Genomic DNA, 16,672 nt, shown 5'->3' with positions numbered 1-16,672 from the left:
TTCAAATGACCAGATTTTATATGCAAACATGCATGCGCTTCTGTGTGCACATACAACAGGCGTGCACTCCGTGGAGACGCCATCTGTATTTCATCAGTGAGTGAAAATACTTTCCTCACTCTGATAAATGTGCCTCAGTAGAGGACTCCCGAATGAGCCATGTCACATTTTTCACAAGTCTTTAACTTGAGTAAAAGTAGTAATACTGCAAAGCAGAAGTAAATAACAAGTGAAGCAAAACGTACTAAAAATATCAAAATCACAAAGTGATGCATTAATTTGTCAGCAGTATTTTAATGTTGTAAACTAATATGAAGTAGTTTATGTGCTGTTGGGGAGATTTATCATAATGCATCACATTTCAGAAGCTGATCATAAATTCTATGTAGAAAATCTAAATCTATATGTAGGAACTAAAGCTGTCAGACAACTGGAGCAGACTTACAGGTACAGTATTTTCCTCAATAAATGCAGTGTAAAGTAAAAAAATCCATAAAATGGAAATATGTCACACCAGAACAAGCTGGTGATAATGAAAAAAAGTGCAAGATATTGCGCATAGTCCAGTATGACGGTCCGTGTGCGTTGTATATTACATCATTTGCTCCTCTACCATTCGGTTTCCGGCACATGTGTGGCCTCATCATTTGACTATGAAAATGAAATAGCTTTACTACAGCAAGTTCATACTAGAAAGTAACACTCAGCACCCCTGACGTGTTTGGTGTGTGCGTGTGTGTTCGACTCCTCTGTGTATCAGGGGACTTTGTATGTTACTGATTAACATATCTGTTTTTAATGGTGGTTTTTTAGTGCATGCTAACTTTGCATACAATTCTGTCTACGGGCGTGTGCGTGTTTGTGTGTGTTTGCTTCGGTTTATAAGCGCATCTGTGTTTGCCTGGCTGATGCGCAGCACACAGTATGTCTTTGTTCACACTGATAAACAGACTCACCAGATGTATCAGGTGTTCTGAAAATATTTTCAGATTTATTTATTCATCTTAAAAAAAGATATGTTAAGGCAGATCACACACAGATCATGTTTACACAATCTAGTTTTGTTAAGAAGTTTATAAAATGATGTTGCATCTTTGCTGAATATCACAAAAAAACAGAAAACCACAACTTTTATCTTAAGAATGACTTAAGCTCTACTTATAAAGTAGATATTATGTGATAACCTTTTAGATTTACAGAATTTTTTATGCCAGCTGACTTTTCACACATTGCCTATCCAGTGAGTTTGCTTCCTTGCATCACCATCCACATTTCCTGGTCGTCCCTGATGCCATCTCCAGAATGCTCCTGTATCTGCAGAGCACTCTGACCTACAGTGTTTCATCTTCTGGCTTCTCAAATACTCAGTATTTATTTGTTTCTACAGACCACAGAAATAGAATCAGCAGAAAGGAACATTGATGGGACAATGCTTTTCTTTCAATATCCATTGTGCTTATTCTATTTCTCTGCTTATATACACTCTACATCATGCTCCTCACGCAGTGCTACAGTGTCCTTGTAGGCCTCTCAGCGTCTTCTCATCGAAGCGGTAGGTGAGCTTCCTCTTCACCTTCTGAATCTCCCCAGTGCGGGAGTAATTCCTCAGCGCCCGCGCCATCTTCTGGTACGTCATGGTCTTGCGATTACCCTTTCGCCGGCCCCACAGCTGCGCCAGGCGCTCCTTGTTCTGGGACGAGAACTGGAACGTGCCAGCGGAAGACTGGACCCACCAGATGCAGCTCCGCATCGATGGCGTCTGGAGCATCTCAAAGAGGAACTGGAACAGCCGCTCCTTCCTCTTTCCTGCAAAGGAGGAAGGGGATGTAAATACAAATATGAGACGCCTATGACGCACACATGTGTCCGTGTGAACATGCAGGTTTTTTCACTAAATACATAGAAGTTTGGTTTTTAGATATGTCGAAGCTTTGTATTGTTGAGAGTCTTGGTGCTCAAAGTGAAACCTGAAAGTGGGGCGAGAGGCAGGGAGTCTTTCCTGCCCCCTCTGTCAGATGATGGTGAGGGGGAATCTCGGTATTCCTGGTACTGGGAGCTACTGGACTGGGAGTCTGAGTCAGTGTACGCAGGCGCCTCGTAGGAATATGCAATGTGGTCCTGAAGCAGACAGATATAAAAACATATGAATAATTCACAAATTTCTCAAAAATCATGAATAGAATCAATCAGAAGTCAAAATTCAGCCTCAGGATGCTGAAATGAGTCACGCAGTGACGTGTTGTCGTATTCAGACATGAACAAAGTAATTCAGCTTTAATTTACGAAGAGACTGACATCCTTGAACTCACCCATTGGTTGTCATGGGGACTCGGCCAGGCTGGATGCAGGGCTTGATCTTTGTATTCCTCGTTTGGAGTGTGAGAGCGACACTGCCACTCATACGGATGCTGACCTGACCAGCTATTCTCTATGGAGAAGCAGGCAGAAGACACAGTCAGATAAAAGAAATAGAAATATACAAGCTCCTGCATCATTACATTATCATTTTTTATCATCATCATCATCACCATTACTGTCACATTCACACTAACCTATGATTCTGGTGCCCTGGTGGGAGTGTGTGTGCGTTTGTTGCCCGATGGCAGATGAATGTGTGTGTGCAGGCTGGACCTCCAGCGAGTGCTCCTGCAGGTACTCCTCGATGACCTCCAGATCCACCTCGGGGCAGGAGGGGGGAGCCGCTCCGCTCCAGGCCCCCCGATCTCCACTCAGCCTGATCTCGGTCACATACGCCATCTGACAGACACAGGGCAGGACAGCGGCTTTCAGACGTCATACACACTCTGTGTTTTTGTGTGTTGCTGACAAACAGAAAACAAGTTGTGCGATGGGTAGCGTTTGTCTCGTGTCAGCTGTAGCCTCAGGTGTTGTTATCATCAGACTGCACACCTGCTGTTCTTTTTCAGGAGAACCCAACGATGTTCTGATGCACACTATTGTGCCGTGGTGCATCATACAGTGACTAATTTCGCTCTGGGATACTCTCATTCATCAATTTTAAAAGAGCTGTGATCCATCTATGAATCATTCATTTTCGACATAATATTAAACAGCAGTGATCATTCTTGGAAAATGATTAATTTTTTCCATTTATGGTTTGGCGTAGATTTCCAAAATGACACAAACTGATGACGTCCGCATGCAGCGGTGAACTGTTTGATATTCAGCCTGATCGGAGCTGTGTGCTGTTGTGTTTGTGTCTTGAAAGGTCATGTGTGAGCGTGTGTGTTTTAGTTTGACTGGCAAATTTATGCAAGTGTTTGTGCCTTCACCAGCAACGGCTAACAGTCAGGTAACAGTGACGTGCGGCTTACTGTAGCTGCTATTCTTACAAATAACCTTTTGCCCTCAGCCGACACAGTTACAGGTAACAAGATGATATTTCAGAGCACATACAGAGTTGGATAAATGTAAACACTTTTCTCTGCCATTCATCGGCTGACTTGCAAAAACAAACAGCTAATTATAAGAAAATAATATCCAACTCACAGTCTCCATTTCTGCCAACATTAAGGACAATCTGGAAAGAGAAAACACATTTGTGAGACACCAGAACCAAAGCTCCAAACTCACATCATGAACAGAGAAGTGAAAGCAGCTGTCACACACACTTCTCTAACTCATAAAGAGACTGATACACAGTCATATGACAGCAAATGACAAACAGTCAGAACCTGGATGAATGAACACAAGGAAGAGGACATCTGTACCTTGTTAAGTCAGAGGTGTACTCCTGTTTCTGCTTCAGTGAAGAAGTATCCTCAGGCACGAGAGGGTGGAGACATGAGCATGTGAACGTTCACCTGAATGATGCTCCACCTGAACATCCCCTCTCTTATAAGTCTTTGCACACTTTTGGCCAAGCCCCTTTGGAGTGGGAGTGGTTTACAAAATAAAGCTTGTCTTTCTTGTCACATTGTTTGTCTATTTAATATCGCAGCTTTCTGTTTCTAGCTCGTGGAGTTTTATTCCGTGGAATCAGAACGTCTGTGGTTTCTTATCATTTTGATTTGCCGAAGCAGAGGTGCCATGGAAGATAATGATGTGGCTTTACATCCAGGCGGAATCAAACATGGCACACTTTTACACAAAATAATAATGCAGTGATAAGAGAGCGATCTGGAACAATTCCCATACATACTCCACTTGCTCACATATTTGCATGCATCTCACAATCCATTGTAATGTGCCACTTATTTACCCATACCCACCCTTTGTTTCGGCCTCTGTGCTCATCAAATGTGCTGCAGCTCATGAACCTTTCTCCACACATGGGGCACGTGGAGATAACAATTAACCATCTGTAAGCATGATAAAAGCACGTCATAAATAGCTTACATTAGCATTACACTATAATTAACAAGCAGATGGAAGGAAAAGTTGAAGCTGGCGTTTGTTATAATAATCTACAGTATTTTCAATAATTACAACTCCTCCCATTACAACATACCTTATATAATTATAGCTTTGTGAGAGTATATTGTTCATTCATCATCTGTTAATATACTAACATCCAGTTAAAAATGCTTCGCAGGAGGAGTTGAAGTTGATGACACCTGCTTACAGCTACAAAGCATTAATGACACATTTATATACTGCTTGTAATTGCTGAATAAGGGGGGTTAAAATACCGTTAAATCTCCTGCATCAGTTAGTGGTGATGTTTTTTCTTTTTTTTTTTTTCACCCCCCTGGCTATAATGACAAGCTCATTCATCATCAACTTGGCTTGACACGCCACGGCTATAAACCCATCTGACTCACAGATAATCCACAACACTTCTGAAATATTGATTTAGACAATGGCTCAACTAACTGACTAGTTAGTGAGTAAAAGTCACACACAGTAACTCTCTCCCCCCATTAAAAAAATCTCCCAGGCTTAATTCTGTTTTTAATTTTGAAAGTTTTTAGTTCAGTTTCAAAGGCTGCTACGTTAAAATGACATTTGTCTCCATAAACCATTGTGGGGAAGCGAACAACCAGCAACAGGTGTTGCATCACAACCCACATTAGGAACACATGATGTCATTCATAGTTCACTTCTGAGATGAGCTACATTGTGAGCTGCGAGCGAGCATGTTCCTTTTTGCTGCTGTTGCGTGTTTTATTATTTCAGACGTAGATTCCAGGACACTACTGGTAGTGCAACATGTCTTTTTCACAGGGTGTGTGTAGCTGAGGGATTTCCCCAAACCCGTCTAGCTCTGGAACAGACAGGCTCTGGTAGTGAAGTGGAAGAAGAAGTTGCCCACCTGATGTCAAAGAACCTGCTGTATAAACACGGGGTTGGACTGAAATGGAGTCAAAGTTTTTGCCAGTAGCAAAATCTACACCGCATCCAACTGCAACTCCTATATCAACTGTTCTCTCCTGATCAGAGAGCGTATTACGAAAAGCGATGGTTGGAACTGACAGTTTCCTGTCCACTGGTACTTTTTTTGTTTGCTTACTGTCCTTTTTGTGTTTTTGACCTTTTTCAGCTGTTTCTCTGCAATTCATGCTGGGATGAATCATGTACATAGTGACAGATTTAACCTCAAGAAATAAACAAAACAGCAGTGAATATTGTTACAAATGCCTCTTACACAGGTATTTATGGCCTGATAAGCGGCGTTGTAATAAATCTAAATGCAATGCCAGGATAGCCTGCGACCTCCTTGGACTGATGATATATGATGTACATGTAGTAGGAGGTGGGTATTTACACAATGTGTTTTATTCCTCGTCTCAACATGATAAAAATTCAAACTGTGCTTACAGGAATGGCATCGCTAACTTTACGACTTGTAATGCTTTAATGCAGAGATTCATAAGACTGAAAAATTACCACGTATCACAGGAACAATTCAGGGTCATGGGAGGTCCGGATGTCAGCAATTACTCGTTGCTTTCCAGGCTTGAGGAAAACATGGCTCATATGGTTTTCGTGCCACTTAAATACTGCTGATTTCTTTCTCTCTGGTTGTGGATGGTATTCAGAAAAATGTGCAAACATGTACTTGTGCATGTGTCCAATCAAACATGCTACTGTGTTAAACCCTCAGAAAGTTGACTGAAACAGCGCAGCAGCTGAGCAAATAGTGCCAGTGATTTCCCCCAGTGACAGGCTGACCACCTGGAATATTGTGGTCATTATGAACATCTCTCTCTCTCTCTCTCTCTCTCTCTCTCTCTCTCTCTCTCTCTCTGTCTCTCTCTCTCTCTCTCACACACACACTCATACACTTACATGAACTGCCATGCACTGTGAAATGTTAATACTCTTCTTGTATGCACAGTTTTGTTTACCCTGTGCATGTTTGCTCATGTGCAGGCACAAACAATCAGAACCTCCCGCACACAAACATTTTGATTCAGATTCGTCTGATAAATCTCATCATGAATTGATCGTTTCACACAACTTGTTTGTTTTTATCTTACAGCGCGCTGAGCGTTTATAAAGCCAAGTCAGATGCAGTCGGGGGAACCTGTTCTGCAAGGTGGAAAAGTAGCTTCCGTGAAATATCAGGAGAGTTTCCCGTACTTGATGCGCATGATGTCATACACCCTCTTTAACCCTCAGGATGCTAACTGTATTTTTAAAACAGATGAAAGCACATCCATAAGTACCAATTTATTATCATTTAGTGCATCTAACGTTTGCTTACACTGCAAAAGTTGTAAATATAATTCCCAACAAGTTAGATATAACCATCAATCACCATCCCCACAATATGTACGCATGATAATCCTCAGTGACACAAACACAGCAGCCTCTGCAGATTGTTTCCGCATGAAATCATCATGTCAAACATGTTACAAGTGTAATTTCCTTGACACGTCTGTAAACTGAAGTAATTTGTAGCATCTTTTACATCACTTAGCATTTTCACTGGGTCAGCACTAATATGTTTCTCCAGTAGCCCAGAACGGACAAACCAAAAACTGGCTCTGAACGGGCCCTTCACGTTTTTCCCATTTTTAGCAGCCACCATAGGGGAGGGTGGGGCGAGGGGATTTCAGTTGGTCCCACTCTGTAACCTCACCGCTGGATGCCACTACATCCTGCACACTGGACCTTTAAAGGAAAAGTTAGACTTTTTGGAAAACATGCTTAATTTGCTCTCTTGCTGAGAGTTAGACGAGAAGATGAACACCATTCTCATTTCTTTCTGTCGAATATAAGGCTATAGCCAGCAGCCAGTTAGCTTATCTTAGCACAAACACTGGAAATTGGGGGAAGCAGCTAGCTTTGTCTGAAGGTAACAAAATTGTGCCTACCGGCACTTCTAAAGCTCATTAGCTAATATGTCATATCTCGTTTGCCTAATCTCTACAAATATCAGAGTGTAACAATGACATATTGCAGCTTTATGGGAGGTTATGTGCCAAACTATTTCTTGGCTGGGTTCAATAACTTTCTGGAGTCTCTGCTGATTGCTTGGCGACCACACTGCAATGGTAAGACTCCAGTTTCAGTGCTAAGCTAGGCTAAGTGTGTGCTCGGGCTAGCTTCACATTGATCATACAGAGATGAGAGTGATATTGATGTTCTCATCCAGCAAGAAAGCAAATAAAGTGCATGTGTCAAACTATGGTCAGGTCAAAAGTCTGGGAGGAAAGCCCATCTCGATCAATAACAACGTATACAGGTAATAAAAACAGGGGCAGGAGCGACTGTAATGGAAATCAGAGGCAGACTTTACCATTAGGCAACTGTCTGAGCATCCCAAAATTCATCCCAGCAGTAGTAGTGGCAGCGTGAGTAGTAGTGCAGTAGTAGTAATTATAGTATTTACAGTAGCACTTGTAGTATTTGTAGGAGTAGTGGTGCTAGTAGTGGAAACAGTTGAAAAAGCAGCAGTAGAAGTTATTAGGTGTCAGACACTTTTCAAGAGCTTCATAAAAAGACTTGATAAACGTGTTCGGAAAAACCCTCAGTGTTCAGTGAAATGGGTGACCGTTAGGATTCCTATAACTCAGCCTGCACCTGGAGGAGTCAGACAGGGTGATAAGACCAGAGAGACATTGGACCCTCGCAGTGGGAAAGACACAGAGTGAGGCAGGTGAAACCTGAGAACAGCTTTACCCGGACATGCAGGTATTAAACTTATCTGATTGGTGTTTTTGGAACTGTCTAAAAAAATGTTGTCATTCCTCTTTTTTAAGAATGAAAGAGGGAGTTTGAGATAAAAATAAGAGTTTACATCTAAAAATAAACTCGGGACACTGAAGGGATTTACAGAGGGAGAGATTTTGAATCTGAGGCTGATTTCGAGGAATGTGCAGCCATTTGGACCAAACAAATGTCAAAGGTCACTCTTTCTTTCACGCATGAGGCACCGCTACTATCACTGGAGTGAAAGCTACATCACAATATTTCACTATATTACTGTCTTGACAGAAATGATTTACAATATTTTACTGTCTACAGGCCTTGCCGAAAGGACTGCAGTCATTTTGTTGCAATTACTGTCAATTTTAATTACATTTGCGTAATTCTTATGTTGCTGAGCATGTGTAACAGTGTGTGTGTGTGTGTGTGTGTGTGTGCGCGCGCCAGAGAGAGAGAGAGCGATTTGATCATCTGTCTGTCTGCATTACGTCTGAGTCCCCTGTGATGTTTAACGGTCACAGAATGGCAGGTGATTTGGAAAACTGACTTGCGAACGGGCGCACGCACACACACAAACAAAGGTGACCATTAGCACGTCAGGCCGTGCAGCGCTTAAGAAAGGTTTGTACTGGGCTTATCAACATGGTCATCAGTTACTGATGAGTGAGGGGACAAGTGTGTGTGTGTGTGTGTGCGTTTGTGTGTCCATGTGAGTGTGTCCAGGTGTAGTGGGTTTACAGTTATAGCCAAACCCTCTAGATTAGTGAACATACGCAAATCACCTGTACACATGCAGGTTACTGGGAATTCCCCTGACGCCTAGACAAAAAGGTGTGTGTTGGGGTGTGCGTGTGTGCGTGTTTGTCAAGTGATAAAGCCATAATCAGCCCCATGAGCAATCACCAACATGTATCACATGCAGTGGAAAGAAACATGTTAAATATTCAGCGGCGAACACTGCACACATATCTGACTTCATCACACTAAATCTGGGGACACGGATTCATGCAAAGTGTTTTACTCCAATTAATGTGTGTGTTTGTGTGGGCTTGATGGTGAGACCTGCCGATGATTTTAATAATTTGTGAGGAGTAACAGCTTTTTAAAATTCTGTTTGATGTTCACACCCATGGGCAGGGCCCCAGCGGAGGACAGGTGAGCCGGGTGAACAATGTGGCAGGTGAGGAGGCAGTTGGACATGCCGTGGTGTTGGCATATGTGCTGCATATTAGAGAGACTGACAAGTATGCAAAACCTGAGGTTGGCCCCCCAACATTACCACCTCTTTATCACTCTCACACACTTCTGTCTCATTCTTTTTTCTGTTTTTTTTTTTTACCGTCTCTGTCTTATATTTTTGGTGCCAAGCTGTTCCTCATTTTTTATTCCATTACTTTAGTTTTATATTTATTATGAATTATCATTATTTGTTAAATGTGCATTACTCTCTGCAGCTTTATTATTACAGCTATTTTATTAACTGAATATTCTTGAAGTGTGCACATAAATATATGTCATTTGTTATGGTTACTAGCAGTGCAGCAGTCAAGTGGTCCAGGAGGATAATATACATCACTCATATGGGAATGCTGGAGATAAGGAATGGGATTGGGAACTGGTGGGACTTTGCATTCCCACGCGAGATTGTTTGTGTCCTGCAGTAGGCAGTCCTGCAATCTGTGGTCTCAATAAACGCTCATAAACCACACAGACACAGACATGCACACAAACCCACTAGCCTTATCGGAACAACACATAAACTCGAGTGCGAACGCTGTACATAAATCATCTGTTTTCACAGCGAGATAAGCGACAGACAAAGAGAGCCAGAGCGAGAGAGTGAAATTTTATCTGAGCTCAGAGGACAAAATAAAACTTCTCCGTGAGATTTTCCATGCCTCTTCCAAAGAACACAATAAAGGGCCTGAGGGTCACTGATGAGCTATTTTAAAACCAGTCCCTGTTGCACCAAGGAAAGCCCACACACACCACACTCAGCGAAGCCATGCATATTTGTCTGTATTTGTCACAGCTTGACCAGATCATAGTGTATTCCCCTGCTGGAGGCCCGCACCTCCACTCCACAGCTGTTGCCATGAAGGGGGAGTGGATGAAAACAATAGCTGTCTTTTTTTATCAAACTCCCACATCTGAACTTGTTGCCTCATTAGCAACAAACTCACACGTAACATCTGTCTGTTGTCCTGCTTTACAAAGTGCATGAGTCTCTCATAAGGTGATGGTGCTTGATCTTCTTACCATGTTACAGATCACAGAGCATAATGTTTGACTGTCCTCTGCCCTTTGCTGCAGTAATTGATAGTGCCACATGAAAACAACATCTCACACAGTACCACGCTACCAAGTAGTACATCTTGACCCACTCAAGTCCAAAGTCAATTCCCAACAGAGAAATAACGCGGTTTGTAGTGTGTATTTTTTCCGTTGAATGCATGGGCAGCCTTGACAGGGAAACTGGCGTGGAACAAAAACCAAAAACATGTGCGGTTACACATGAATTTGATTGATTTTAAATGTAACAATAAACAAGACTAAGACTCTGCAGCCACGCTAGCAGCTCTGTGAGGCTGTGCTCAGGCAAATTCTGCTGTCAGCATGTTAACACGCTCACAGTGACAATGCCAAGATGCTGATGTTTAGCAGTATGATGTTTACCATGCTCACCATCTTGTGTGCTAGCATGCTAACATTTTCTTATTAGCATTAAACACAATGTGCAGCTGAAGACCATGATGGGAATGTGATTAGTTTCTCAGTATTTAGTCATAAACTAAAATATTGGACAAATTTGGCCTGATGATGACACTAGATTAAAAGTCAGGGGTTGATCCCCTGACTTTAAGGTGATTACAATTCATCCAGAAGATCCTCTGGGCACCATGAATATACTGGTTTATGGCAATCCATCCACTAGTTGTTGAGATATTTCAGGGAACCAAATGGTGAACTGACTGACAGACACTGTCATCCTTAAAGCCACACTGCTAATGTGCTTAAAAAGTCCAGTAGAACAAACACATAGAGGAATCTAACAGAACAAAACAAAAAAACCCCCAGTGTTTTATGCAAAGGTCATCAATCCAAACTATCATCCCATGATCAACACCTTTACCAGTGACCTTTTACCTTAAAGTTACAGTCATACCTTTTAAGGAACATTAAAACAGGTGCTACACTGACCATCAGGCCTTCAGGATATTACAGTATAACACCGCCTGTGAATGTTTCATCATGGCACAGACTGTGAGATTCTTCCACTTTGGGCATAGTGAGGATATCAAGTCTCTCAAGTCAAGTTGATTTGCAGATCTTAAGTCAAACATACACCTTCAGGCTGACACAAGTCCACATCTCTACTTTACGATGTTCTCAAGAGAAACAAAACATTGAACGCAAAGTCAATCTTGGGAAAAAGTCATCAGAAAGGGAAGGAGAAATTCCAAAAGGGACATATCACAACAGAGCACTCATGATTTTATCTGATTAAAGATGAAGCTATGGAAACTACATCCAGTCTGGGTTTTTCTTTGTCTTTTTCTTTTTGGGCTGTGATTTTTGCACCTTTAGAGTTGTCCAGTGGAGTCAAGTGGGGTAAATTAACGTGCATGCGCTGCACTTTGTGGTTAGCCTAGACTGAAAGAGCTTGCGATATTATGGCAGAGGAAAGGCTTCCTCTTTCCACAGAAAACCACGTCATTGTCTGAGTGACTATTGGATATTTATCACTTCTGCTTTGCTAAAATCTTCAAAGGCCAGAGTGTGGTCAGCAGAATGGATGACGGAGCAGTTTGTGCTGTGGAGGGTGATGAGTTCCTGTGGCGTGAGACTTTGTGCAGTGCAATAACACAACCATCACGTCAAAGCTGGAACAATAGTGCTTAAAAAAGTATCAACCCCACTCGGACTTGATCACGTTTCACTGTTTTACAACACTGAATCGCATAATTGGGATTTAGAATTATTAATTTTAAGATTATTGATTCAAATGAAAAACTCCTCAGCTAAAAAAAAAACCTTTTAAAGGACATGTATATAAAGTACACTTGAGGTTGGACTGCCACAATTTCACAACATCTGCTGCAATCTGATAGACTGGAACTCAGAAGGGGCTCCCCACTGGCACAATAGAGTATATCAACTTCTGTCTACGATGCTTCCGAAGGAAAGACCCTGATCACGCAGCACATTAAAACACCTCATCAGCAGAAAGAGATTCAAGCCAACGACAATGAGGATTGTGACCAGAGGGATGCATGAACCACAAACACGCTCTTTGTGAGGAAGGCGTGGACTCGGACACGTTGCAATAGGCTGTTGATCCAAGAGGAGGATACAAAGGCGAGCCAGCCTCTACAGCCTCTACTGTCAAGCTCATCATGGTGGTAAACATCAGCAAGGTTTGTTTTGTCTGCGGTTATAAATTGGATTTATTTCAGAGGCAAGTAGCGCTATTAATGTTTAAGAGTTTAAATAATCTGACAGCAATACAGACAGATATTCTTTTTTTTCCCCCACACAGAGTGACCAGTATCTGCCTTATATATGGTACCTGGCTTCTCCACCTTCTTACAGCATCTTGACACATGTAAAGAGGCAGGTCTCCTTTGAGCTGTTGCACTCACACTGACGATCACTGTGTTTTCCTCTGATGCCGCTCTAATGGACACGCTTATGAAGATCTCTGAGATTCTCTTTGTAGGGACTAACTAACTTTGGCTGAACCTGATTTTTTTCTCTGGTTAAGCGTCTGGGTGTCCTCCTGGACAGCACATTGTCTCTCAAAGCGCACATCAACAATGTTACTCGGTCTGCATCCGTTCATCTATGCAATATTAATAGACTATTGCAATTCTATTCTAAATGCCAGCTGGTCCAGAATCCAAGCTGCCTGTATCATTAACAGGACTCCCTCCACAGATCATGTCCCTCCTGTTAATCAACAACTTCACTGGCTCTCTGTTAAATATCAAATCGATTCAGCTTCTCACCTTTAAGGCCCTTCATAACTTAGTCCCTTTATATTTTTTTGAGCTCCTTCATCTACATATATATATAGCTGCATACATGCTCTCAGACTCTTCTGCTTTTCAACTCACTGCATCATGTGTCTGCTCGACTACTGCGAGGTCTAGAGCCTTCAGACGTTCCCAAGCTGACCACATAGAATTTCTTCCCTGATGATTTTATAGCTAGTTTATGTGTTAACTTGTCATTGTATATTACTGCTTTGTATGATTTTATGATGTCTTGATACATTGCTGCCTGTTTTAGCTTTGTCTTGTAGGGATGTGTGTATGTACGAAACATTTGAGATGGCAGAAAACTTCAAGTTCAAGGAGCTTCTGTATCTGTCAGTGTCTAACCTGATTGTGCTGCCTGTGAATTCAACAGTACATTTGCAAACACTAATCTCATGCTGTACAACTGCAGGCAGTGTGAGACTAGAGGGTTGTCGCCATCAGCTGGTCGTTCATGTTCCTGACCTGCTGCAGTGATGCTGTTACGTCTTTTAGCTGAAGATGGCGCCATTTCATCAGCTAATTCAAACGCCAACTCCGGAGCCCACAGAGAGGAGCTCAGACGATATAATTGTACGATTTAATAAGATTATTGTAATCGTGCTCTCAGTGATGATAAGTTTCACACTTTCCAGGTGCCTATTTTTGTGTTTATACCTGTAATCTTTCAACTGCTGCTATATACTTTTCAGATGACTGGAATTCACTGAGGCTTGTGTGAAACCTGCAATAATAAGGCTCCTCTCTTCACCTCTCACTGCATTGAGTCTCCTGTGAGTCCTATCTCGGTTCTGCATGGATGGGACTCTATGGAAACAGTCCAATACTTTCAGTCACTGTTAACATTCCACATCAGTCTCCCTCCACACTGACACGGCTGATAGTATCACGCAGAGCTGGGTACGACGGCACAAACATTCATCAGTCACACACATGCATGCACAAAGTAGTCTTTCCCACAGCGATCATGACTTTATTTCTAGGTCAATCAACTTTTTATAGGTGGTATTTACAGGTGTAACAGTCACACAGACAAACACACGCACCTATAAACTCACTGGAAAACACACACCCTCTGATTGCAGCGCCACTGGCGTCGCTCAGAATAGCATCAAACAGAGTGCAGCGTCTCTCTCTTTGGCAGTGTGCAGGTGCAGACCTGTCTGCTTTAGTCAGCCTATTTCACCATATTAACCCTCGTATATCACACTGACACTGCAGAGAAAACAAGCAGAGTGGAGATCAAAACACAAGACAGCTTTGTCTTTGTATGACAGAGACACCTTCACGTAAGGGAAAGTGTTTGGGGGTTTAAAGAAATCTACCATCTTAATATCAAGTGGAATTGTTTAGCTTAATGGGCAGATGTATTGTTTGATGTGTGCCAATGAACATTTCACAGCATAATAATCTTGGCTGATACTATGTCAAAATGATCTTAATGATTAATAAGGTGAAAAGAGAGAAAGCTTCACTGTGCAGCTTGTGCTTGCTTACTTCGATTCTGAGTCTCTCCACACTTGCTATAGACTAAATGCTCGCTGATGGGAGAAATAAGTTGTCTCTTTTTTCTGTCACTGCTGATAAGACTTTACCTTCGCTACCTGAAGTTATCTCCTGTGCACAGCTCACAGTGAAGTGTTGGATGGACGCCCTCTTATGTTTTATGTTAGTAATTGCACCCATGACAGGAAAAAAAAATACTCAAGCAGCACTATTACGTTTTTTGTATTTTTCATTGAGATGCTTAGTTACACTGGTAACTTTTGTCGGCATTTCTTTCTGTCAGTAGGGCGATGCTATTAATACTGCTTCTATTTTATCCTTTCGCACTTATAATACTTTTACCATGTGTTATGCAAATATACCTAAATATTAAGGTATGCTAAGATAAAAACATAATCTTCTGAACTTTTTACATTATATGGATGACCATCAAGTCAGAACACTCCCATGAGCCTCAGCTGTGTGTTTAATGCCAATTAGCAAATGTTGTCATGCTAACATGCTAAACTGAGATGGCAAACGCAGTAAACATTCTACCTCTTAAACATCAGCGTGTTAGCGTTGTCATTATGTAGTTTAGCATGCTGACGTTAGCATTTAGCTCAAAGCACCGCTGCGCCTGTAAGCCGCACAGAGCTGCTACCATGGCTGGAGACTCGTTTCTTTGTGCACAAACATCCTTCCTTTAAACTTGTTCAACGTGCACGTCTTGCTGACATGGTGTGTGTGATGTACTGTCCTGTCCTGTTTGTTAAATGCTGCTGACTGCAAATCAAAATTAGCTTTAAGATAATTAAATGAAACAAATAAATAAACAAATTATTCCCACTGAATATTACGGGACATCACGGCTGTTTTCGGTTGCCATTTTAAAGGTTATACAAGGTAACTTTAACCTGTGATATAATTGCAAGTTTATCTGGATTATTATAAAGGAAACAATGCTGACATGCATATGTAAACTATGAAAGCCCAACTGAGCTGTACAACAGCTGCTAACTTTTAATTTGACACGAAGCATCAAAATACAAATGCTGTATCAATAACAATTCTGGAAATGTTTTACAGAATGACACAAACCTCTGACCCCCCCAGCTGAGGTGAGGAGCGCTTACCAGCCTGTGATGGAGTGCTTTGCTAAACTCCATGACTAACCACTTCCCCTCGTCCACTATTCTCCCATAACACAGGGGAAAATACCTCCACCCCTGTTTTGCCCAGTGGCCAGCACCCCCTCCTCTCCACCCACCCTGCCCCACCCTTGCATCCCCATCCCCTTACCTCATCCCCCTTCCTCCGCTGCTCTTTCTTTCATTCATTTCTTTCCTTTGTACTGTGAGATGCAGAGAGGAAGAGAGGGATGGGGGGAGGGACGGAGGGAAGGAGAGGGACCTTTTGTTGGCTTTCAGGTGGTTTCACATGAAAAGCCAGAGTACACACCTAGGTTGCCGCCACTGGCGACTCACAGCGTCTCGCTTGCTTCCGCTGAGTATACCTGAGTTAGCCTTAAATTGCCTCTGCACAGCCCAGGCATGCACAAATACACACACAGACACATTTGTAAGCACATGCGTCCATAGACATCCGCATACAAGTGTGCACAAATACACACACACTTCTGTTGATACCGGTAGGTGTTGGATGTGCAGGGCTAAGGTGGGGAAGAGGCTTTTGCAAGGGGGGCAGTGTGTTTATGGGACAGGGGATGTGGGTGAGGAGGATGGAGTGTGTGTGTGTGTGTGTGTGTGTGTGTGTGTGTGTGTGTGTGTGTGTGTGTGTGTGTGCGTTGGGGGGGTTTGCTGCATGGCGACTTTGTCTGTTCTCCAACTGAATGGACTCCTCTGGCTGCAAGGAGCTCAGGTAGCCTTGTGTGTGTGTGTGTGTGTGTGTGTGTGTTTTATTCCCAGGTAGACCACGGTGAGTGCTCTCAAGTTAGTGTCAGGTGTCAGGCAGCTACTTGTCTTTGTGTCTTCAAGGCTGCCGTCGCTTGGATAGTGTTTACAGCCCAG

General features: G+C 42.4%; 1 protein-coding gene across 7 annotated transcripts in view; it reads right to left on the bottom strand.

The window, feature by feature from the left end:
• Positions 1-963: 963 nt before the first annotated feature.
• LOC143326805 (uncharacterized) overlaps positions 964-16,672 on the bottom strand; it is a 57,529-nt gene continuing 41,820 nt past the window's right edge. For 5 of the 7 annotated variants that reach the window (XM_076740739.1, XM_076740742.1, XM_076740741.1 and 2 more), the window contains 6 exons: positions 4,233-4,322; positions 3,511-3,541; positions 2,553-2,757; positions 2,310-2,428; positions 1,968-2,118; positions 964-1,806 (listed from right to left, as the gene is read on the bottom strand). In XM_076740739.1, coding sequence (XP_076596854.1) covers positions 1,499-1,806; positions 1,968-2,118; positions 2,310-2,428; positions 2,553-2,757; positions 3,511-3,541; positions 4,233-4,322 — 904 coding nt within the window. In that variant the 3' untranslated portion in view covers positions 964-1,498. Of the gene's footprint in view, positions 1,807-1,967; positions 2,119-2,309; positions 2,429-2,552; positions 2,758-3,510; positions 3,542-3,731; positions 4,323-16,672 lie in introns of those variants that run through there. The other 2 variants (XM_076740744.1, XM_076740745.1) reach the window with 2 other exon arrangements.

Source organism: Chaetodon auriga, chromosome 10 (genome assembly GCF_051107435.1).
Source record: "Chaetodon auriga isolate fChaAug3 chromosome 10, fChaAug3.hap1, whole genome shotgun sequence".
Taxonomy (NCBI): Eukaryota; Metazoa; Chordata; class Actinopteri; order Chaetodontiformes; family Chaetodontidae; genus Chaetodon; species Chaetodon auriga.
Note: the sequence above shows the minus strand (reverse complement) of the source record. Positions and strands in the feature narration are given on the sequence as shown.